General features: G+C 39.1%; 2 protein-coding genes across 3 annotated transcripts in view; one reads left to right on the top strand and one right to left on the bottom strand.

The window, feature by feature from the left end:
* LOC106583709 (protein phosphatase 1 regulatory subunit 1A) overlaps positions 1-19,651 on the top strand; it is a 66,368-nt gene extending 46,717 nt beyond the window's left edge. The window contains exons 5-8 of one of the 2 annotated variants that reach the window (XM_014168229.2): positions 5,433-5,477; positions 5,623-5,790; positions 17,305-17,439; positions 17,925-19,651. In XM_014168229.2, the coding sequence (XP_014023704.1) occupies positions 5,433-5,477; positions 5,623-5,790; positions 17,305-17,439; positions 17,925-18,001 (425 nt within the window). In that variant the 3' untranslated portion in view covers positions 18,002-19,651. The remainder of the gene's footprint in view (positions 1-5,432; positions 5,478-5,622; positions 5,791-17,304; positions 17,440-17,924) is intronic. The other variant, XM_014168231.2, reaches the window with a different exon arrangement.
* Positions 19,586-23,556, bottom strand: part of LOC106583711 (calcium/calmodulin-dependent 3',5'-cyclic nucleotide phosphodiesterase 1B) — a 38,603-nt gene continuing 34,632 nt past the window's right edge. Inside the window, exon 13 of the mRNA XM_045705066.1 lies at positions 19,586-22,615. The gene's annotated coding sequence lies outside the window, so the exon portion shown is untranslated. The remainder of the gene's footprint in view (positions 22,616-23,556) is intronic.

The raw sequence follows: 23,556 nt of genomic DNA, 5'->3' as shown, positions 1-23,556 counted from the left end.
TCTAAGCTTCAATATGAAAGTGCATCCTTGTAGCTGTGTGGGCTAATATAGTCTAAATGTTTGCCTTGGGGTAAGTTTAGCCAATGGCCTTGGGGTAAGTTGAGCCGATGGTTGAGCCAATGGGAAGTTGAGCAAACTGTAAATTTTTTGCATTACGCCTGGGAAGTGTTTTCTTCCCAGGCATAATGTAATGCATTATATCTTGGAAATGAGGTAACGACAGGGCCTGGTCTATGTTAAAAATCTCCATTTCCACCTGAATGATGTGCCCAAAGTAAACTGCCTGTTGCTCAGGCCCTGAAGCCAGGATATGCATATAATTGGTACCATTGGACAGAAAACACTTTGAAGTTTGTAGAAATGTTAAGCTAATGTAGGAGAATATAACACAATAGATATGGTAGGAAGAAAATCAAAAGAAAAATCAACCAGAATTCTTTTGAGAGAGAGACCATCCTCTTAGAATGGCAAGTAAAAGGTCATATTGAAAATTAGCTCCCTGGATGCAATTCCTATGGCTTCCACAGGGTGTCAGCAGTGTATGTTCAAGGTTTCAGGCTTGTAACTTAAAAAAATGAATAAGAAATATCAGTTTCAGTACAGGGACAGAGTCTTGGAAATTCGTGTTTGCGCTCCATGAAGACAGTATGCACCTGCTAAAATCGGTTTCCTATTCAACATACTTCTTTCCATAAGAAATATTATAGTTTGATTACATTTTAGGGTATCTGAGGAGTGAATAGCATTGTATTTTGACTTGGTGAAACAAAGTTTAGGGGTAGATTTTCAGATTCCTTTCTCTGCATGTTGAACGAGTGGATTACTCAAATCGATGGCGCCAACTAAACAGACTTTTTGGGATAAAAATAAGTAATTTATCTAACAAAATGACACTACATGGTATAGCTGGGACCCTTTGGAAGACAAATCAGAGGAAGATTTTCAAAAAGAAAGTGAATATTTAATTGTTATTTGTGAATATAAGACACTTATATTATGCACCTAAAGGTTTAATATCCATAATTTTTATGATCATTTATTTGAATTGCACACCCTCCAGTGTCACCGGAAGTTGTCCCGCTAGCGAGACGCCAATCCCTAATTAAACTCTGTACTTGTTTTAAAGTCACCATTGGCCCCATGGTGAAATCCCTGAGCGGTTTCCTTCCTCTCCGGCAACTGAGTTAGGAAGAACGCCTTTATCTTTGTAGTGACTGGGTGTATTGACGCACCATCCTTAGTGTAATTAATAACTTCATCATGCTCAAAGAGATACTCAATGTCTGCTTTTTTTACCCATCTACCAATAGGTGCCCTTCGTTGCGAGGCATTGGTCATGGCCTTTTTGGTTGAATCTGTGTTTGAAATGACTTCCTCGACTGAAGGACCTTACAGATAATTGTATGTGTGGGGTACAGAGATAAATTAGTCATTCAAACGTCATGTTTGAGTCCATGCAACTTATTATGTGACTTGTTAAGCAATTTTTTTTACTCCTGAAATTATTTAGGCTTGCCATAACAAAGGGGTTGAATACTTAATGACCCAAGACATTTTGTAAGAATTTCGAAAAAACATAATTCCCCTTTAGAATGATGGGGTACTGTGTGTAAGCCAATGACCCCCCCCCAAAAAAAATGCAATTAAATCCATTTTAAATTCAGGCTGTAACATAACAAATTGTGGGAAAAGTCAAGCGGTGTGAATACTTTCTTAACTTCCCTGGGCTAGGTGGGACGCTTGCATCCCACCCTAGTCAACAGCCAGTGGAATCGCGTGGCGCGAAATACAAATACCTCAAAAATGCTATAACTTCAATTTCTCAAACATATGACTATTTTACACCATTTTAAAGACAAGACTCTTGTTAATCTAAACACATTGTCCAATTTCAAAAAGGCTTTACAGCGAAAGCAAAACATTAGATTATGCCAGGAGAGTACCATGCCAAAAATAATCACACAGCCATTTTCAAAGCTAGCATATATGTCACAAAAACCAAAACCACAGCTAAATGCAGCACTAACCTTTGATGATCTTCATCAGATGACACTCCTAGGACATTATGTTATACAATACATGCATGTGTTGTTCAATCAAGTTCATATTTATATCAAAAACCAGCTTTTTACATTAGCATGTGAGGTTCAGAACTAGCATACCCACCGCAAAGTTCCGGTGAATTTACTAAATTACTCACGATAAACGTTCACAAAATACATAACAATTATTTTAAGAATTATAGATACAGAACTCCTTTATGCAATCGCGGTGTCAGATTTTAAAATAGCTTTTTGGCGAAAGCACATTTTGCAATATTCTGAGTACATAGCCCGGCCATCACGGCTAGCTATTTTGACACCCACCAAGTTTGGGACAACCTAAACTCAGAATTACTATTAGAAAAATTGGATTACCTTTGCTGTTCTTCGTCAGAATGCACTCCCAGGACTTCTACTTCAACAACAAATGCTGTTTTGGTTCCAAATAATCCATAGTTATATTCAAATAGCTCCGTTTTGTTCGTGCGTTCAGGTCACTATCTGAAGGGTGACGTGCGAGCGCATTTCGTGACAAAAAATGTCAAAATATTCCATTACCGTACTTCGAAGCATGTCAAACGCTGTTTAAAATCAATTTTTATGCTATTTTTCTCGTAAAATAGCGATAATATTCCAACTGGGCAACATTGTAATCATTCAAAGGCTGAAAGAAAAAAATTGAGAATTCTCATCTCCAGTGTCACTGTCCCCAGGCTGACCACTCACAAATTCTCCAGCTGTTCTTCGCCCAGAGACAGCAGACACCCCATTACACTTTCTGGCGGCTTTAGAGAGCCAATGGGAGCCTTAGAAAGTGTCACGTTACAGCACAGATGCTGTATTTGTGATAGAGATGCTACAGAAGGACAACAAATTGTCAGACAGGGCACTTCCTGTATGGAATCTTCTCAGGTTTTGGCCTGCCATATGAGTTCTGTTATACTCACAGACACCATTCAAACAGTTTTAGAAACTTTCGAGTGTTTTCTATCCAAATCTACTAATTATATGCACATTCTAGTTTCTGGGCAGGAGTAGTAACCAGATTAAATCGGGTACGTTTTTTTATCCGGCCGTGCAAATACTGCCCCCTAGCCCCAACAGGTTTTAAGGCACTGTAGGTCTCTCCTGGACAAATAATCAAAGAAACGAACACAACAGTCCGAGCAAAGGGTTCAGAAAAGGTTCTTCTGCAGAAGGAGAATGGTGTTTTGGTTCCAGTTTTATCTCAGAGTGTACTGTTTAGGAGTCTATGTCCTGTTTCGGGATAGAGTGGGAACTGAATCTGAATATGCAGCGCATAGATTTTGGCCACGTTATCATCAGAGAAACTAACAGTAGGGAAGAGTAGGGTAAGTTGAGCCATTTTTGATTATTCAGCATCACTCCGTCAAGGGAAATATTGTATTATTTTTAACAAAGAGACAGTATCTACATATATTTCAGGATGTTGTGTATCCCTGAAAATAATCAGAATCTTTATTTCCCAAACAAAATTCAACACAATCACAATCGCTTTCTTTTCTTTAAATAATTTTAAGCGTATTTTAACAGAGGCTTAACACATAACAAACACTTTGTACTTCTTGTAACACTTTTAATGGCTAGGATAGGACAAAACTGAGCAATACTAACCTAAATGAGTGAAAATAAGGAAGCCTGTAGAGAATAAAGATATTCCAAAACATGCATCCTGTTTGCAATAAGGTACTGAAGTAAAACTGAAAAAAATGTGGCATTAAAATTCACTTTATGTCTTGAATACAAAGTGTTATGTTTGGGGCAAATCCAAAAGAAAACATCACTGAGAACCACTCTTCATATTTCCAAGCATGGTTGTGGCTGCATCATGTTAAGGGTATGCTTGTAAATGTTAAGGACTGGGAAGTTTTTCAGAATAAAAATAAACAAAATGGAGCTAAACACAGGCAAAATCCTAGAGTAAAACCTTGTTCAGTCTGCTTTCCATCAGACACTGGGAGATGAATTCATCTTTCAGCAGGACAATAACCTAAAACACAAGGCCAAATATACACTGGAGTTGCTTACCAAGGAAGACAGTGAATGTCCTGAGTGGCCTAGTTACAGTTTTGACTTAAATCTACTAGACAATCTATGGCAAGACCTGAAAATGGTTGTCTAGCAATGATCAACAACCAATTTGACAGAGCTTGAAGAATTTTGAAAAGAATAATGGGCAAATGATGCACAATCCAGGTGTGGAAAGCTTTTATATATTTACCCAGAAAGACTGTTTTAATCACTGCCAAAGGTGCTTCTACAAACTACTGATTGAATACTTATGTGAATGAGATATTTTTGTATTTAATTTTCAATAAATGTGCTAAAAAAACAACAACATGTTTTCACTTCGTCATTATGGTGTATTTTGTGTTGATGGGTGAGAAGAAAAACTATTTAATCTATTTTGAATTCAGGCTGTAACACAACAGTGTGGAAGTGTGGAATAAGTCAAGGGGTATGAATACTTTCTGAACGCACTGTAGCTATTGTTGGGGTTCGTTTCCTTGTTCCTTGTCAATCATTGGCTCGTTGGTGAAATTTGCATTATGACAATATCTTTAATTAAATTATTCAAAAACCTTTATTAATGCAATTGCAGGCAGAAGTTGACAACAGGAACATAACGCATGTTTCCGAGTAAGTTCTGCATCAAAGAAAAGGTCCCAAGTTATTTTATTAAACCCAAAGTCCAGCCTTAGTGATGTCACTGCCTACGTCCTTATCTTTTACTCATGAGACCAACACCATGCCAACTCAACACTAAAACTCTTGTTTATATAGATATCTAAAAGCTTAGCAGTAAATGTCCAAGTTGATTTATAGTGGAATGTCTAACTAATCTCTTATCTCTTACACTCCCCTGCAGAGTTCTGTCTTCACAGTCATACATTTCCCAGACAGTTTCTTCATAAGAGGCAGAGAGCCTAGAAAAGTACTGTGAAACAATATTAAACCTCATAATGTATATATATCGTTAATCTGTAGTCTAGGACCCTATAAATGTAAGGAGGGAGGGGTCTGATAACCCCTCCCCTTCTATTAATACAACATGAGCATAATCAATTATTATAATACATCAAACATTTGGTACAGCCCCTATCGTGACCCCTAGGTGAACCTCTAACAGTATAATCAACACATTCATCGCTCACACAATAGTATGGGCTAAGTCACTTCCATTACATTACAAGCAGCTTCAACTCGAATGAATGCACTTAAGAAGGCTGTGTTACAGCAAGACGGTGAAGATTTCATGAGTTAATAATAGCGTACTGTATAGTATATTGACATTGACTCCTACACCTTTTATTGTGTATTTTCCCACTCCCTCTCTACCTCTCTCACATTCTCCTTCCCTCCCTGCAGAGTTGCAGTTCATGGTAGAACATCACCTGTACAAGCAGCAGCACGGTATGAGAGGAGCTTATAACTTATTGTTTGCTTGCACAGGACACTGTGACAACAGAATACAATACACTGCAACTTTATTCTCCATAAGCTACAGCGAATAACATACATTCGTCTTCTGCATATTTTTTCTCAACACAATATATAGGTGGAGATGATGAGTGTTCCTCAGAGAGCTGTCTGTCAGACAGACCCAGCCCAGACACTCTGCCCACCGGAGAGGAGGAGCTGGAGCTACCAGAGGATGAGGAGGCCTGGGGAACCGGCGACAATGTCACTGCGGAGGCCTTCGAGAAGCTGCGCTGCCAGATGGAGGGTAAGGATGGAGGGAGCAAAAAAGGGAGAGGGGTTGGGAGAGAGATGGGTGGGAGAGAGGTGTGGGCGATAGATGGGTGGAAGAGAGAGACATGGGTAGAGGGAACAGGCAGTCGGGGGGGAGTAAAAGGTAGATCATAGGAAAAGGAAATGCAGTCCTGGCATGGCAGCAGTGCTGACCTCTTGCTTTAAATTCAGTAGTAAAATGAACCCTAGAGCTGTGCTCAGATTCCCTGCTGTGGCTGATTCTGTGGCTGGATGGAGACAGGTTTACTGTATGTACAGCTGAAGTTTCATACACCTTAGCCAAATACATTTCAACTCAGTTTTTCACAATTCCTGACATTTAATCCGAGTAAAAATTCCCTGTCTTAGGTCAGTTAGGATCACCACTTTATTTTAAGAATGTGAAATGTCAGAATAATAATAGAGAGAATGATTTATTTCAGCTTTTATTTCTTTCATCACATTCCCAGTGGGTCAGATGTTTACATACACTCAATTAGTATCTGGTAGCGTTGCCTTTAAATTGTTTAACTTGGGTCAAACGTTTCAGGTAGCCTTCCACAAGCTTCCCACAATAAGTTGGGTGAATTTTGGCCCATTCCTCCAGACAGAGCTGGTGTAACTGAGTCAGGTATGTAGGCCTCCTTGCTCGCACACACTTTTTCAGTTCTGCTCACAAATGTTCTATAGGATTGAGGTCAGGGCTTTGTGATGGCCACTCCAATACCTTGACTTAGTTGTCCTTAAGCCATTTTGCCACAACTATGCTTGGGGTCATTGTCCATTTGGAAGACCCATTCGCAACCAAGCTTTAACTTCCTGACTGATGTCTTGAGATATTGCTTCAATATATCCACATAATTTACCTTCCTCATGATGCCATCTATTTTGTGAAGTGCACCAGTCCCTCCTGCAGCAAAGCACCCCCACAACATGATGCTGCCACCCCTGTGCTTCACGGTTGGGATGGTGTTCTTCGGCTTGCAAGCCTCCCCCTTTTTCCTCCAAACATAACAATGGTCATTATGGCCAAACAGTTCTATTTTTGTTTCATCAGAACAGAGGAAATTTCTCCAAAAAGTATGATCTTTGTCCCCATGTGCAGTTGCAAACCGTAGTCTGGCTTTTTTATGGCGGTTTTGGAGCAGTGGCTTCTTCCTTGCTGAGCGGCCATTCAAGTTATATCGATATAGGACTCGTTTTACTGTTCATATAGATACTTTTGTACCTGTTTCCTCCAGCATCTTCACAAGGTCCTTTGCTATTGTTCTGGGATTGATTTGCACTTTTCGCACCAAAGTACGTTCATCTCTAGGAGACAGAACGCATCTCCTTCCTGGGCGTTATGACGGCTGTGTGGTCCCATGGTGTTTATACTTGCGTACTATTGTTTGTACAGATGAACGTGGTACCTTCAGGCGTTTGGAAATTGCTCCCAAGGATGAACCAGACTTGTGGAGGTCTACAATTTTGTTTCTGAGGTCTTGGCTGATTTCTTTTGATTTTCCCATGATGTCAAGCAATGAGGCACTGAATTTGAAGGTAGGCCTTGAAATTTATCCACAGATACACCTCCAATTGACTCAAATTATGTCAATTAGCCCATCAGAAGCTTCTAAAGCCATGACATAATTTTTTGTAATTTTCCAAGCTGTTTAAAACCTGTTGGGGCTACAGGTTAGCAATGAACCCCGAGTCGGGATTGCTAACAAGGCTGGAAATTCAAAACATCAAAAATCTAATAATTTCAATTTCTCAAACAATCAACTATTTTACACAATTTAAAAGATAAACATCTCCTTAATCTAACCACATTGTTCGATTTTCAAAGAGGCTTTACGGCAAATGCATAAAGTTAGATTATGTTAGGACAGTACATAGCCACAAAAGTACAAACATCCATTTTCAATTCAAGGTCAGGCGTCACCAAAAGCAGAAACCAGCTAGAATTATGCACTAACCTTTGTCAATCTCCATCAGATGACACTCCTAGGACATTATGTTATACAATACATGCATTTTTTGTTCCATCAAGTTCATATTTATATCCAAAAACAGCATTTTACAGTAGCGTGAAATTCAGATTTTTTCTTCTCTGAAATGCTTCCGGTGAACATAACAAAATTACTATTCGAAAACATTGGTAAATTATAATATTGTCATTCAAAGAATAATATATTATCATCTCGTAATTGCTACCGAATGGCCAGATCTCAAAATAACTTTACTGGGAAATCACATTTTGCAATAAACGGGGTGCTATGCTAAGAACAATAAGCTATGCTATACAGTTAGCATCATCTAAAATCGATAATAACATTGTAAATATCCCCTTACCTTTGATTATCTCCATCAGAAGGCAGGAATCCCAGGTCCGGAAGGCATCCCAGGTCCGGAACAAATGTGGTTTCTTTTGACAAAGTTCATAATTTATGTCCAAATAACACCAAGTACTTAGCGTTCATTATGCTCCCACACAACGTGGTGGGGGGAGTGTAAAATCACGCCGAAAAGCTAAAAAAAACCTAGTAAATAATCTATTTACGTTCGTTCAAACATGTCAAATGTTGTTTAGCATTAATCTTTTGGTCCATTTTTAACGTTAAACATCAGTAATATTTTCACACAACCTATCCTATGTCTAGATAAACAATGATGACAAACTCACGCTTCTCAGATTTATGCGCAGGCGCAAAAAAATGAAGTGATGACATGTCAACTTCCTTGGATTCTAATTTGCTCTCTGTTTATCATAGACGCTTCAAATAACTTTATAAAGATCGTTGACATCTAGTGGAAGCCGTAGGTGTTGCGAAATGAATCCTTTCTCACTATGGTATCTATAAAACAATGACACTAAATAGTACAGTCACAAAATTCACATTTTTTTTGGATCTATTTTTCACAGGTTTTTGCCTGCAATATGAGTGTTGTTATACTTACAGACACCATTCAAACTGTTTTAGAAAATTCAGAGTGTTTTCTATCCGAATGTGTTAATAATATGCATATCCTAGCTTCTGAGTTGGTGTAGGAGGCAGTTAAAAATGGGCACATATTTTTTTCAAAATGTCTCAATACTGCCCCCGAGCCCCAACAGGTTTAGGCACAGTCAACTTAGTGTAGGTAAACTTCTGACCCACTGGAATTGTGATACAGTGAGTTATAAGTGAAATAATCTGTCTGTAAACAATTGTTGGAAAAATGACTTGTGTCATGCACAAAGTAGATGTCCTAATCGACTTGCCAAAACTATAGTTTTGTCACACCCTGACCTTAGAGAGACGTTTTATTTCCTCTAGTTTGGCTAGGTCAGGGTGTGATGTAGGGTGCGCAATCTAGTTTTTGTATTTCTTTGTGTTTGGTAGAGTATGGTTCCTAATCAGAGGCAGCTGTCTATCGTTGTCTCTGATTGGGGATCATACTTAGGCAGCCCTTTTTCCCTCCTTCAGTTGTGGGATCTTGTTTTTGTACAGCTCAGTAAAGCCTGCAGAACGTGACGTTCGTTTTCCTTTGTTTGTTTTTTGATTTAGTGTTCTGAGTTATAATAAATATTAATCATGAGCACTTACCACGCTGCACCTTGGTCTCCTCCTTACGAACGACGTCACAGAAGATCCCACCACAAAAATACCAAGCAGCGTGGTCCAGAGCAATGGACCTGGGAAGACATCCTGGACGGCAAGGGATCCTGGATGTGGGAGGAGATCCAGGCCGGATAGATTGGCAGAGTCAGGGTGGAGACCTGAGCCAACTTCCCATGCTTACTGTGGGGAGCGAGTGACTGAGCAAGCACTGTGTTATGCGATGATGCACACTGTGTCGCCAGTGCGCATTCACAGCCCAGTGCGTCCTGTGATGTCACAAGTTTGTTAACAAGAAATGTGTGGAGTGGTTCAAAAACGGGTTTTAATGACTCCAACCTAAGTGTATGTAAACTTCCGACTTCAACTGTATGTAGTTTGCAATATGGCCTCAATATTGGTGCCTTTGATACTATGCTGGGTGACATTTTCCTCTTGCAAAGACACACTATGTTTTTGTCCCATAGTCCCATTTAGTATAGAGTATTGAAAATCAGAACGGAAAAATTGATTAAACGGCAACGTCTAGACAGAAATCAGAAAACCAGTGGATGAAAATAATCAATGGGAAAGGGAAAAGAGCATACTTAGTCAGTTGCACAACTGAGTCCATTAAGGGGCTATGTGGGACGCTAGCGTGCCACCCGTGGTGCACCCTATCAACAGCAGGTGCATTTCAAGAGCGGCAAATTTGAAACCAAATAAATGTCAAAATTCAAATTTTTCAAACATACAACTATCTTACACCCTTTGAAAGATAAACATCTCCTTAATCTAACCACGTTGTCCGATTTCAAAAAGGTTTTACGGCGAAAGCATAAAGTTAGATTATGTTAGGAGAGTACATTGACAATAGCTGTGTGTAATGTTTTGTCAATTCAAAGACAGGCGTCACCAAAACCATAAAACCAGCTAAAATGATGCACTAACCTTTGACAATCTCCATCAGATGACACTCCTAGGACATTATGTTAGACAATGCATGCATTTTTAGTTCTATCAAGTTCATATTTATATCCAAAAACAGCGTTTTACTATGGCGTTGATGTTCAGGAAATCGTTTCCCTTCAATAACCGGCAGTCAAGTCAGCACCACAAATTAAATAATTAAAATTAGAAAACATTGGTAAAATATTATATTGTCATTTAAAGAATTATAGATTTACATCTCTTGAACGCAATCGACTTGCCAGATTTAAAAATAACCTTACTGGGAAATCACACTTTGCAATAATCTGAGCACTGCGCCCAGAAAAATACGCTTTGCGATACAGACAAACGGCCATGTTGGAGAGATCTAAAATCGAAAATACTATGTAAATAATCCATTACCTTTGATTCTCTTCATCAGATGTCACTTCCAGGAATCCCAGGTCCATAACGAATGTAGTTTTGTTCAAAAAAGCTCATCATTTATGTCCAAAAAGCTCTGTGTTGTTAGCACATGATCTAAGCCCGCCGGACTTCACTTCATGAACGAGGGGAAAAAATATATTTACGTTCGTTCAAACATGTCAAACGTTGTATAGCATAAATCATTAGTGCCTTTTTTAACCAGAACATGAATAATATTCAAGGTGGGCGAATGCATTCTCTTTTAAAACGTATTGGAACGAGGGTACCCAACATGACCTCGCGCGCAGAGTCTAATCGGCCATCACCGTTCCAAGGCTCTTGTTCGGTCAGATCTCACAGTATAAGACTCAAAACACTTTGTAAAGACTGGTGACATCTAGTGGAAGCCATAGGAAGTGCCAAAACATTAATCAGCCCCTGTGTGTTTCAATGGCATAGGCTTAAAGGTAATTCAACACATCAGGTATCCACTTCCTGTCAGAAAATGTCTCAGGGTTTTGCCTGCCAAATGAGTTCTGTTATACTCACAGACACCATTCAAACAGTTTTAGAAACTTTAGGGTGTTTTCTATCCATATATAATAAGTATATGCATATTCTAGTTACTGGGTAGGATTAGTAACCAGATTAAATCGGGTACGTTTTTTTTATCCAGCCGTGAAAATACTGCCCCCTAGCACCAACAGGTTAAACTGAAATGTGTCTTCCGCATTTATCCTAACCCCTCTGAATCATTTCCATCAATAGTCAACCTTGGACTTTTAAAAATATCAACCTTTAAAACTCACTCAGTATCAGTAATAACATTGACTGATGAGACAAAGAGGTGGTTCTCCCCTCAATACAATAAAAAACGGTTTATAACTGGAACAATGGAACTGGAACAATGGAATTGGAATTAGAACATTCCAAATAACATTTGGAATATAGAAATTGGAGTATTTTAAAAGTCATTGCCATACTATTCTTGGGTTGCATCTCCGTCACTCCGCAGCATATTGAAGTCTGACTGATGGTTAATGCCAAGTCTTTCTGAATGAGGCTAATGGCTGTTTCATCTGGAATTACGATGACATTGCTAACATAGACAGATCATTTGTAGAAAATAACTTTGACATTATTGTGATGTCGTCAAGTTTACTTTAGAGAGATGGCAATGTTGCCATGAGCTAGTAAAGTTTGTTAGAAAAAGTTAGCAATGCTAACATTGGCTAGCTAAAATCTATGTGCTCTCCCCTCAATCTTAGCTAGCTAGCTAAAGTTAAACTGCATCTAAAGTCAATCTGGTGACATCACAATGATGTTTTGCCTCCTTTTGAAATGTCATTGTGTTTCCAAGCCACAGTAATGCACTTTAGACAAAATCTTTATCAGCTCCAATTGAGACTGCATTGAGTAGAATGCTTAGTTGAGCACCAGTCCTAAAACGAACGTTCAAAACAATATTGTGACTAAACATGCAACCCATTAATAAAAATGGTAAAGAGGTCAATGGAACTCAACCAAAACAATGTAAATGCCATGGAAACATGTGTCGGAAAGATGTCGTGGGTGAAAGATCCCGAATCTCCTCATTTCCCCCAAGTGAAATTTGCCTACATTTTGGCTATCGATTATGTGCAATTCACACTATGTTGATGTAAAAATTGGAGTACAATGTTTGTATGGCTGTCAACCCCAATACATGTTCATCTCATCATCACCAATCAACTGCATTACAGTTAAAAACAACTTTCACTACCACCAACGATTTCACTATGTTAGCTATGCTACCAATTTATACAAACAGGAGTTAGCTTTTAGGAGTCACTTCTTCTAAACCTGAAAAGGGACTACTTCTAAATGATATGCAGCGAAAAACAGCCAAATATATCCAATATATTGTTGTATTATTTGTTCTGTCTTTTCTGGTGGATTAAACTGAAATTGCAACCAACTTTCTATGGCTTGTTTTAAAAAAATAGTGATATTTTGGAGATTATTTCATTTTCAAATAGCCGAAAGTGAGAGGTTGTAATCTGAATAAAGGGGAAAAGGCCGTTCTTGAATATGGGTGAGACATTCTTACTAATCTGCTAGAGAACCAGTTTGGATTTAAGTATACCTTTTGTATGACTGACGCCTTTAGTGAGAGGTCTAATCCTTTAATATTTAATAATTTCTGCCCTCCGAATTCATATTCATTATATAAATAGGCCCGTTCAATTTTGTCTGGCTTGCCATTTCAAATTAAATGGAATATTTTTTGATCATATAATCTTAAAAACAGGCCGCTAGGTGTAGGCAAGACCATAAGCAACTAGGTCAACTAGGATATGTAACACGTTTCAGTAAATGTATTTTTGGTTGCTTTTCTATGTTGAAGATTAAAAAATAATTTGGTGTTTTTTTTCCCCATATTTCATCCAGTTCGCTTTATTTTAAAAATATATTCCACTTCTTGAATCTTTCTTGAATAAATTCCTCAATTTCTTCTACTTTTTCTTCTAACTTATTCTGTACCTCTATGTTAGTCGCTCTAATTCCTCTCTTAATATGAGCTCTGACCTAAATAGTTTTTATTTTTAAGATGAGTATTGAATTGCATAGCCTAAAAGCACATTTAACAGTGTCCCATACAATAAGGGGATCTGCTGTACCTATGTAATGTCAGAAATAGTCAGTTATACATTATTCTTTCCTAGTTAAAAACAAATGATCATCCAACAGGCTTTGATTAATTTACAATATAAACAATATCCTTGCCCACGTAGAAATTATGTAAGAGCAATGTACATGCAAATTATTTGATGGACCTCCCCAATCAACACTTTTTAAACTTTTGGTGCCAGTGAGAATGACATAAGAAAGTAGTCAAAACGACTAGCTTGATTGAGCCTCCGCCATGTAGAGTGCATTCGGTAAGTATTCAGACCCCTTGACTTTTTTTCACATTTTGTTACGTTACAGCCTTATTCTAAAATTAATTAAAAAGTGTTTTTTCCTTCATCAATCTACACACAATAGCCCATAATGACAAATCAAAAATAGTGTTTTAGAAATGTTTGCAAATGTATTAAAAATGGAAAAATACATTTACATAAGTATAGGGTCTGAATACTTTCGGAATGCACTGTATATCTCACTAGGTCAGGATATTAAACCTCCACCATGTATATCTCACTAGGTCAGGATATTAAACCTCCACCATGTATATCTCACTAGGTCAGGATATTTAAGCCTCAACATAGCCACTAGTTCCAATATATCCATGATATTCGTGATTTCCTTAAGTGCATGAAGGTGATAGTTTGCATTGTGATTTCCTTTACGGTCCATTGAGGTATTTAAAACAGTATTACAATCTCCCACCATAATAATAGAGTCTTGTATTGCTTGTAGAGAAGTATATTTCGCCTCCCCCAGTCCTTTTTCTACACAACTTCATCTAAAATTGTTGAATGAGTTTCCTGTAAGCAATAGATATTATATTCCTTGTCTTTTAGCCAAGTAAATATTGATCGTCTTTTCTTATCTGCTAAGCCATTACAATTATAACTGGCTATACTTATTTCACCATTTACCATAATGAGACACAAGTTTCAATTCTATTTATCATAATAAACTCAGCAAAAAAAGAAACGTCCCTTTTTCAGGACACTGTCTTCCAAAGATAATTCGTAAAAATCCAAATAACTTCACAGATCTTCATTGTAAAGGGTTTAAACACTGTTTTCCATGCATGTTCAATGAACCATAAACAATTCATGAACATGCATCTGTGGAACGGTCGTTAAGACACTAACAGCTTACAGACGGTAGGGAATTAAGGTCACAGTTATGAAAACTTAGAATACTAAAGAGGCCTTTCTACTGACTCTGAAAAACACCAAAAGAAAGATGCCCAGGGTCCCTGCTCATCTGCGTGAACGTGCCTTATGCATGCTGCAAGGAGGCATGAGGACTGCAGATGTGGCCAGGGCAATAAATTGCAATGTCCGTACTGTGAGACAAGACAGCACTACAGGGAGACAGAACGGACAGCTGATCGTCCTCGCAGTGGCAGACCACATGTAACTGCACAGGATCGGTACATCCGGACATCACACCTGAGGGACAGGTACAGGATGGCAACAACAATTGCCCGAGTTACACCAGGAACGCACAATCCCTCCATCAGTGCTCAGACTGTCTACAATAGGCTGAGAGAGGCTTGACAGGGCTTGTAGGCCTGTTCTAAGGCAGGTCCTCACCAGACATCACCGGCAACAACGTCGCCTTTGGGCACAAACCCACCGTCGCTGGACCAGACAGGACTGGCAAAAAGTGCTCTTTACTGACGAGTCGTGGTTTTGTCTCACCAGGGGTGATGGTCGGATTTGCGTTTATCGTCGAAGGAATGACCGAGGCCTGTACACCGAGGCCTGTACTCTGGAGCGGTATAGATTTGGAGGTGGAGGGCACTTCATGGTCTGGGACGGTGTGTCACAGCATCATCGGACTGAGCTTGTTGTTATTACAGGCAATCTCAACACTTTGTGTTACAGGGAAGACATCCTTCTCCCTCATGTGGTACCCTTCCTAAAGGCTCATCCTGACATGACCCTCCAGCATGACAATGCCACCAGACATACTGCTCGTTCTGTGCGTGATTTCCTGCAAGACAGGAATGTCAGTGTTCTGCCATGGCCAGCGAAGAGCCCGGATCCCAATCCCATTGAGCATCTCTGGACCTGTTGGATCGGAAATGTTCCAAGAAATGTCCGGGAACTTGCAGGTGCCTTGGTGGAAGAGTGGGGTAACATCTCACACCAAGAACTGGCAAATCTGGTGCAGTCCATGAGGAGAAGATGCATTGCAGTACTAATGCAGCTGGTGGCCACACCATATACTGACTGTTACTTTAGATTTTTCCCCCCCTTTGTTCAGTGACACATTATTTCATTTCTGTTAATCACATGTCTGTGGATCTTGTTCAGTTTATGTCTCAGTTGTTGAATCTTGTTATGTTCATACAAATATTTACGCATGTTATTAAGTTTGCTAAAAATAAATGCAGTTGACAGTGAGAGGACGTTTCTTTTTTTTGCTGAGTTTATATGTTTGTAAACTTGCCATTAAAAAGCACCATAGTGATTGAGTGTCCATATAGCTGTACCATGATATTTGCATTGCTACTAAGTAAACCTCCAATTGTACTCCACTATTCCACCCGCTAAACCCCCCTCCCCCATCCCATGATTGTCTTCCCAGTGACCGGTAGACCACCCCCGACCCCCACAGATCCTAGGGCCTAGGGCCTTCCTTCGAAAAGAGCACACAGTGCCACCCACAGAACAGAAGCAGATCAACCGTCAAATGCATTTCTATCACCCTCACCTCGATTTGTATTATATATAGATGTAAAAAAAATATGTATATATAAACAAATCTTGTATATCTTAATTTACACAATTAACGAATAATATGCTTAATATTGTAGGCAGTTACCTATAACCAGGATTGACATTCCAACATTCATATTTCTGACAAGCAATTATTATTTTAGCAAACAATTATTGTGATTCATCCTATATTGTCCCTAACATCATTACCCCATAGCAACAGATGTGGGATACATACACACATACACATACTCATACAAACTCGATTCCAGTCCCCCACAAACAACCACAAGCTCAGATGTTCAACAGTTGTTCCATCCCCGAGCCCAACTCAAAAAAAGGACTTGATGTGCGAACGCATACACAGTTGCAGCTGTTTGAGAAGGCATGCAAATTTCAGCAAAAAAATATACCCCCTTCTCCTGAAACACACTGGTCCCCAGTTCCGACCATTTTCCCAAGATTCTCTGTGAATTCAGACCTTTGATTATTCTGTGCCACCAGAGTCACAATAATTTGCTCCCTCTCTGAATGTCCGACTGTGACCCCCTCCCCATGGGTTACTGCAGCTAGTGTTGTCAGCACTGCTACTGCCTGGGTGGGGGCACCCCACCGGGACTCCCACCGGCTAGGTACAAGGTCATCAAGGTTCTCATTAGCAGCTTTGAGCAATTTCTGGTATATTATGCTCTCCCATCAGGGGGCTTTGGCTTTGTAGGACCCACCCTGCCAGGCAGGCTCAGACTCTTGAGGGGGCGGTGCTGCTTTAGTGGGTCTCTGACCGCGTTTATCTTTCTGTTTTGGCTGTGTATAGGCTACTTACAGTAGGCTCATAAAACAGATAAGGACTTCTCCTTAGTGTATGGATCGCTCAGGTGGGTGTCTAGGCTATAGGGTTGGGGACCATTCCATCATGATAGGACAATAAATAAATAAACAATATTTATAATCGATTTTAAAATGTACATCTCATATCTGTACAAAATTGAAATCTCTCCTACAACCCCTGCTCGCCGACACACATATCTAATTTGTTAGTCACCACATTGTGGGCCTGTTACAATACATCAATCATGATGGATTTAAAGAATATCCACTTTGTCAGATCAGATTTGTTGAATCAATCCGGCGCCATTCTTCACAGTCTGCTTTCCATTGACCTGCTAACCACATCTATTCTGTAATGGACACTTTCTGTGTTTCCAGCAGAGTTTTCGCGTGACAGTCTATCAGACGCTGCAGGGGGACATGAGTGCTCCCTCTCCAAGGAAGAAGTGGGATGTTCCACCGTCCCCATGGCAGCAACATCATCATCACAACAAAAACAACACACACAAGCAGGTAGGTGGAGCCCCTGCACCCATGGCAGACAGTAATGTTACACTATCCTAATCCCTTTGATATCATCAATGGGAATCTTTAGAATTCAGCAAGACAGTGTTTATTTTCATCTGTTAAACTATTTAACGATTTGGCTTCATTTTGCATAATAATGAAGCAAACATCTGCAATAGTGCTTTGATCAAGTAGCTTCAGAACACAGCAACATTTTGCAATATGCCTGCAATAGTTTGATTGTGTGCCAACAATGGAGCATTTTTTATAACCTACTGCATATTGACTCAAAAATTTTACGTGGATCAATATTTTAAGAAATGTATAATTAAAAAAATGTCAAAGAAATACTGTAGGAATAAGCTCACAAGCTCTCAAATATCTAGCCTGATCTCACTGATTTATCTCTCTCCATCTTTCTATCTTTCTCTCCCTCTCTCCCTCTTTCTCTCCCTGTGTGTGTGCATATGTGTCAAATATTTCAACCACAGACACAAAATCTGCGTCCACAGCGAGTCCAGAGGAGAAGAAAACAAAGAAACCCAGCCAGGAAAAAGAAGACAAATAGAACCATGGAACAGCCTCCACACCAACCTGTGTGTCCCAAATGGATCCCTATTCCCATAGGGCTCTGGTCAAAAATAGTGCACTATGTAGGGAATAGGTTGCCATTTGGGACCTGATGTTCAGTCAATAACTACAGACAACAGACAGACAAGTGATCATCCTTTTGATAAACAAACACACTGTAGATACGGAGCCATCAGGGTATATGTCCGGCCAGGTACTATACCGTGCAGGTGGAGAGATGACTAGGCGTTAATTTATGATCTGAGTCCATTATACAGTTTATTGTTTGTATTGCTTTACTCATTTGGTTGCCCCTACTAATCTGTAACTAATCTGTAACTAATTGTCTAATGTTCCAAACCAGGACAGGAAATATTTGGCTATTTTTCATGACATTTTTTGGTTTGTTGTATACACAAACTGTAACAGCCTAGCACTCACATGTCTAATATGGCCCCTGTATATTACTCATAAATCCAAACATTGTCTCAAGATTATTCTAAGATTGATTTGATGTTTTACGCATTCCGTCCAGGACTCTTGAAGGAACTAGACCTCGGTGGGTCAAAAGAGACTCGCATAAACAACAACAACAAGAGCAGCATTTCGTCCTTATTGATATTTGTGCCACGACACCTGAAATATTGTTCCCATTGAGAAGCAATAACATTGTCTATTTTTAAGAGTCACAGGGCAGTATTACTGCATCACTTAGGGCACATCATTCCTCATATAGTGCACTACCTTTGACCAGAGCCAAATGGAGTAGTGTACTACTGTATTATAGGGGACACTGTGCTTATTTGGGAGGCATCCTGGGAATCATCAATGATCCAATCTGGAGCTGTGATCAGTGTGTTTTGAGTCTCCGTCTATTTGAGTCTCTGAAGTCTCCATGACATATCTGATTAAGGGACCATGTCATTGGACAGGACTCTGGGTGAACTTTGACCTTTAAAAACTAAAACAACATTTATTTACGTGTCTATTGACATACCAGTCATGCATAGTACAACTTTAGTACTACACACTCCTTAGTTCTGTACTTCCCCCAGTACATACAGTAATTCAGAGTTTTTATTCCACTACCAGTATATAAGTATATCGTATTGTTTTCTTTACCATAACAACATCCAGAAGCATATGTAACTTTTTTTAATCTTTGGTAATGATATTTATTTCCCACTAGTTCAATCCCATACTCTGCTTCACTGATGTGACATTAGGGTCCTGATTGGGTGACATTTTAGACCTAATATTCGTCAGTGTCATCATGTCATTTTGATGACAGATTAGGCTTGTTACTTCAATGTACTGTATGTATAGTACACAGCAAATGAACGACATTATGTCATTTTAAAGAGGTCTAGTGAATTAGACAGGTATAAGGATTTCAACACAAAAGTAATATACTTACAGTCATGTGTTCCTACGTTTTATGTATGGTTGGTCCCGGGAATCTGACCCACAATTATATTCTGCTTTTAGAAAGTTTTCCAGTTTTTTAGCATTGAACACTCTACATTTGTTAAAAACATTATCTTGTAATTCATTTTCAATGTATGAACACCATAAAAGATTGTGAATTTATTTAATTTTATTAATGATAAATTACGGTACATGAAATCCATCTATATCTGCATTTTAGTTCAACTTTGTTTGACTTGGTAATGATTACATATGTAATAAAAAAAAATGGTTTGATACAATAAAGTGTTGAAATTGGACAAGCGTTTGTGTTTACTTCTTTAAACAAAACATATTATTCCAATCATAATCCATGCTATAATTAAGCAATAAGGCCCATGGGGGTGTGGTATATGGCCAATATACCACGGCTAAGGGTTGTTCTTAGGCAAGACGCAAAGTGGAGTGCCTGGATACAGCCCTTAGCTGTGGTATGTTGGCCATATATCACAAACCTCAAAGGTGCCTTATTGCTATTGTAAACTGGTTACCAATGTGATTAGAGAAGTACAAATAAATGTTTTGTCATACCTGTGGTATACGGTCTGATATACCACGATTGTCAGCCAATCAGCATTCAGGGCTCGAACCGCCCAATTTATAATCCATTTTAATTCATGCCAATAACAAAACCCTATTATCAATTATTCAATAGACGTGGTGCTGCGAGCATAAAACACAAATATTTCACAACGTGACCAGTTTTCACCCAATGCATTTCATAATACCACTGTTGCCCGGTTCAATCTTCCTTCCCACAGTTTTGTCTCCTCCTACTGGAGGATCAGAGAACAGGACTCTGCTGAAGGATTGGACAGATATTTCAGCCTGGTCCCAGATCTGCAGAGCTTCATTCAACTCTTCTGACTATTACTGTCTGTCATGCCTTTGATGTGCTTTGTCCATATTAGGACGGCCTCAGAATCACAACATTAAAGATATAAGACTTGTACAGTATGGCAGTTCTGGGTTGCCTGACGTGTCATCTTGAATTTAATTATTCTGCTCTATGACCGTGCCATCCTGAAATCTGAAACTGCCATCCTAGAAGTAATTTGTGCTGGTGTTAAAATGAGGTGCGTTGTACAAAACAATTGAATCAGTGATTGGATTGTCTCTAACCAATCTAACCAATCAGAGTATCAAGTTGATACGGTCAACATGTAGGCTGGCTCTGGCCCAACCCACCGGTTTCTGGAACCAATCAGAATGATCAGAATGTGTCCGCATTCTACAAAACTTAAGGGAGGCAAGCAAATCAAGACTCATCAAGGAGAAGAAACGCTAGTTTGGCTATAGATGGGTCGCCAGGCTATGTTCCTGGCTGATAGTCAGAAGAGTTGGCTAATGATCTGGGACAATGGCTACTGATATCCTGTATGTTCAGTATAGTTCACGATTCCAATTCTTTGGATTCAAAGAAAGCAGATGAAGAATTAGATAAAGAATCGCTCTTCAACATGTCCTCAGTGGTACGGGTAGAATGTAAAGAACATCAACATCTCCTCAGTGGTACGGGTAGAATATAAAGAACATCAACATCTCTTCAGTGGTACGGGTAGAATATAAAGAACATCAACATCTCCTCAGTGGTACGGGTAGAATATAAAGCACATCAACATCTCTTCAGTGGTACGGGTAGAATATAAAGCACATCAACATCTCCTCAGTGGTACGGGTAGAATATAAAGCACATCAACATCTCCTCAGTGGTACGGGTAGAATATAAAGCACATCAACATCTCCTCAGTGGTACGGGTAGAATATAAAGCACATCAACATCTCCTCAGTGGTACGGGTAGAATATAAAGCACATCAACATCTCCTCAGTGGTACGGGTAGAATATAAAGCACATCAACATCTCCTCAGTGGTACGGGTAGAATATAAAGCACATCAACATCTCCTCAGTGGTACGGGTAGAATATAAAGCACATCAACATCTCCTCAGTGGTACGGGTAGAATATAAAGCACATCAACATCTCCTCAGTGGTACGGGTAGAATATAAAGCACATCAACATCTCCTCAGTGGTACGGGTAGAATATAAAGCACATCAACATCTCCTCAGTGGTACGGGTAGAATATAAAGAAGTAGAAAACCCTTTGTCTAGTTGTATTTTACATCAACAACAACAGTCACATGATTACATCGCACATCTTCCACATGATAAGGCCAGCCTTTCAGTGCTGGCACCTCTGACATTACCCATCTATTCCATGTAACATACATGCTACCCATGTTACCCATGATACATGTTCTTTGCTAAGTTTCTCCATGAAAGTTTTCATAACTGGTTAAACAATGCGTGATTGCAAGCAAACCAAAAACATGTATGGTAAGTAGCATATAACATGACCAGCATGTTTTGGTAATCTTCATTAAATTACTATAATTTACACAGGGTTAGATAGATTACTTTCTAAATGTAATCGGTTACAGTTACAGTTACAGTTAAATTGTAATCAGTAACTTAACTTTTGGATGCCCAAACTCAGTTTCAGTTACTTTTTGGATTACTTTCCCCTTAACTCAGTAACATAATCTGATTACTTTCAGTTATTTTTGGATTACTTACCCCTCCACTCAGTAATGTCAACTGATTACTTTCCCCTTAACTCAGTAACATAATCTGATTACTTTCAGTTACTTTTGGATTACTTACCCCTCCACTCAGTAATGTCAACTGATTACTTTCCCCTTAAGAGACATCAGAAGAAGATGAAAAGGATCCATCAAACCAGGTGGAACAAACTTAAACTGGCACCTTTTTTCAGTGCTGAATTGAATGTCATTGAGAAACAGAAAGGTGGCATACTGTATTATTTCCCAAACATCCTTTCTGAATTTAAAAGTCATCGAATAAGTAATCATCTAGTTTTTCAAAAGTAATTGTAATCCATTTAGCTGGTAAAGTAGCTGATTACAGTTACATTTTTGTATTATTATCAGATTACATGTAAATGATTACATGTAAACAGTTACTCCCCAACCCTCCGTTTACATATCGTTTACATAGGCATCATACTACATGAGAGGCCTATCTACTGTTTAGCATCATCAGAAGGGGACTGCAGCAGTTGTTCAGAGAGCTCATTGTCTTCACCAGCCGCCGGCTCCTTCGACATGATCTGATCCAAGAGCCCTGAGCGGGGAAGAGGATTAAAGTATATTTAGTATGATTATAGTATGATGGTATGATAGTATGATGGTATGATAGCATGATAGTATGATGGTATGATAGCATGATGGTATGATAGTATGATAGCATGATGGTACGATAGCATGATGTACGATAGCATCATGGTATGATGGTATGATAGCATGATGGTATGATAGCATGATGGTTTGATAGCATGATGGTATGATAGCATGATAGTATGATGGTATGATAGCATGATGGTACGATAGCATGATAGCATGATGGTATGATAGCATGATAGCATGATGTATGATAGCATGATGGGTTGATAGCATGATGGTATGATAGCATGATGGTGATGGTAACTATTCCCCAGGTCGCTGCTGTAAATGAGAACGTGTTCTCAGTCAATTTACCTGGTAAAATAACGGTAAATAAAATAAATAAATAATGATAGCATGATGGTATGACAGTATGATATGATAGCATAATAGCATGATAATATGATAGGATGATCATATGATAGCATGATGGTATGATAGCATGATATTATGATAGTTTGATTGAAATACTGGTCTTGTCCATTTACACTTATAAGATCAGATCGAAATCAGTTCATAATGCTTCTTTTAATCATCTAAACCTGGCTGAAAATGTGGGCATAATCAGAATGTGGACATGATCCAGACACAAGATGGATGTTAGTACCAGGTATAAACAGGGCTTACTGTATGTCTGTTCATCTCCTTGATATCTCCTCAATCTTTTTGGAAATCAAAGAGAGACACTGCCTGCGCCCCAAATGGATCCCTATTCCCTATATAATCAACTACTTTCGACCAGAGCCCTGGTCGAAAGTAGTGTACTGCATAGGGAATAGGGTGTCGTTTGGGATGCACACACTGAGTATTCATAGAGCCAAGCCAAGGGGTGAGCAATCAATC

The sequence above is a fragment of the Salmo salar genome, chromosome ssa22 (assembly GCF_905237065.1).
Source record: "Salmo salar chromosome ssa22, Ssal_v3.1, whole genome shotgun sequence".
Taxonomy (NCBI): domain Eukaryota; kingdom Metazoa; phylum Chordata; class Actinopteri; order Salmoniformes; family Salmonidae; genus Salmo; species Salmo salar.
The sequence above is the reverse complement of the archived record's forward strand: the minus strand, read 5'-3'. Positions and strand labels throughout refer to the sequence as shown.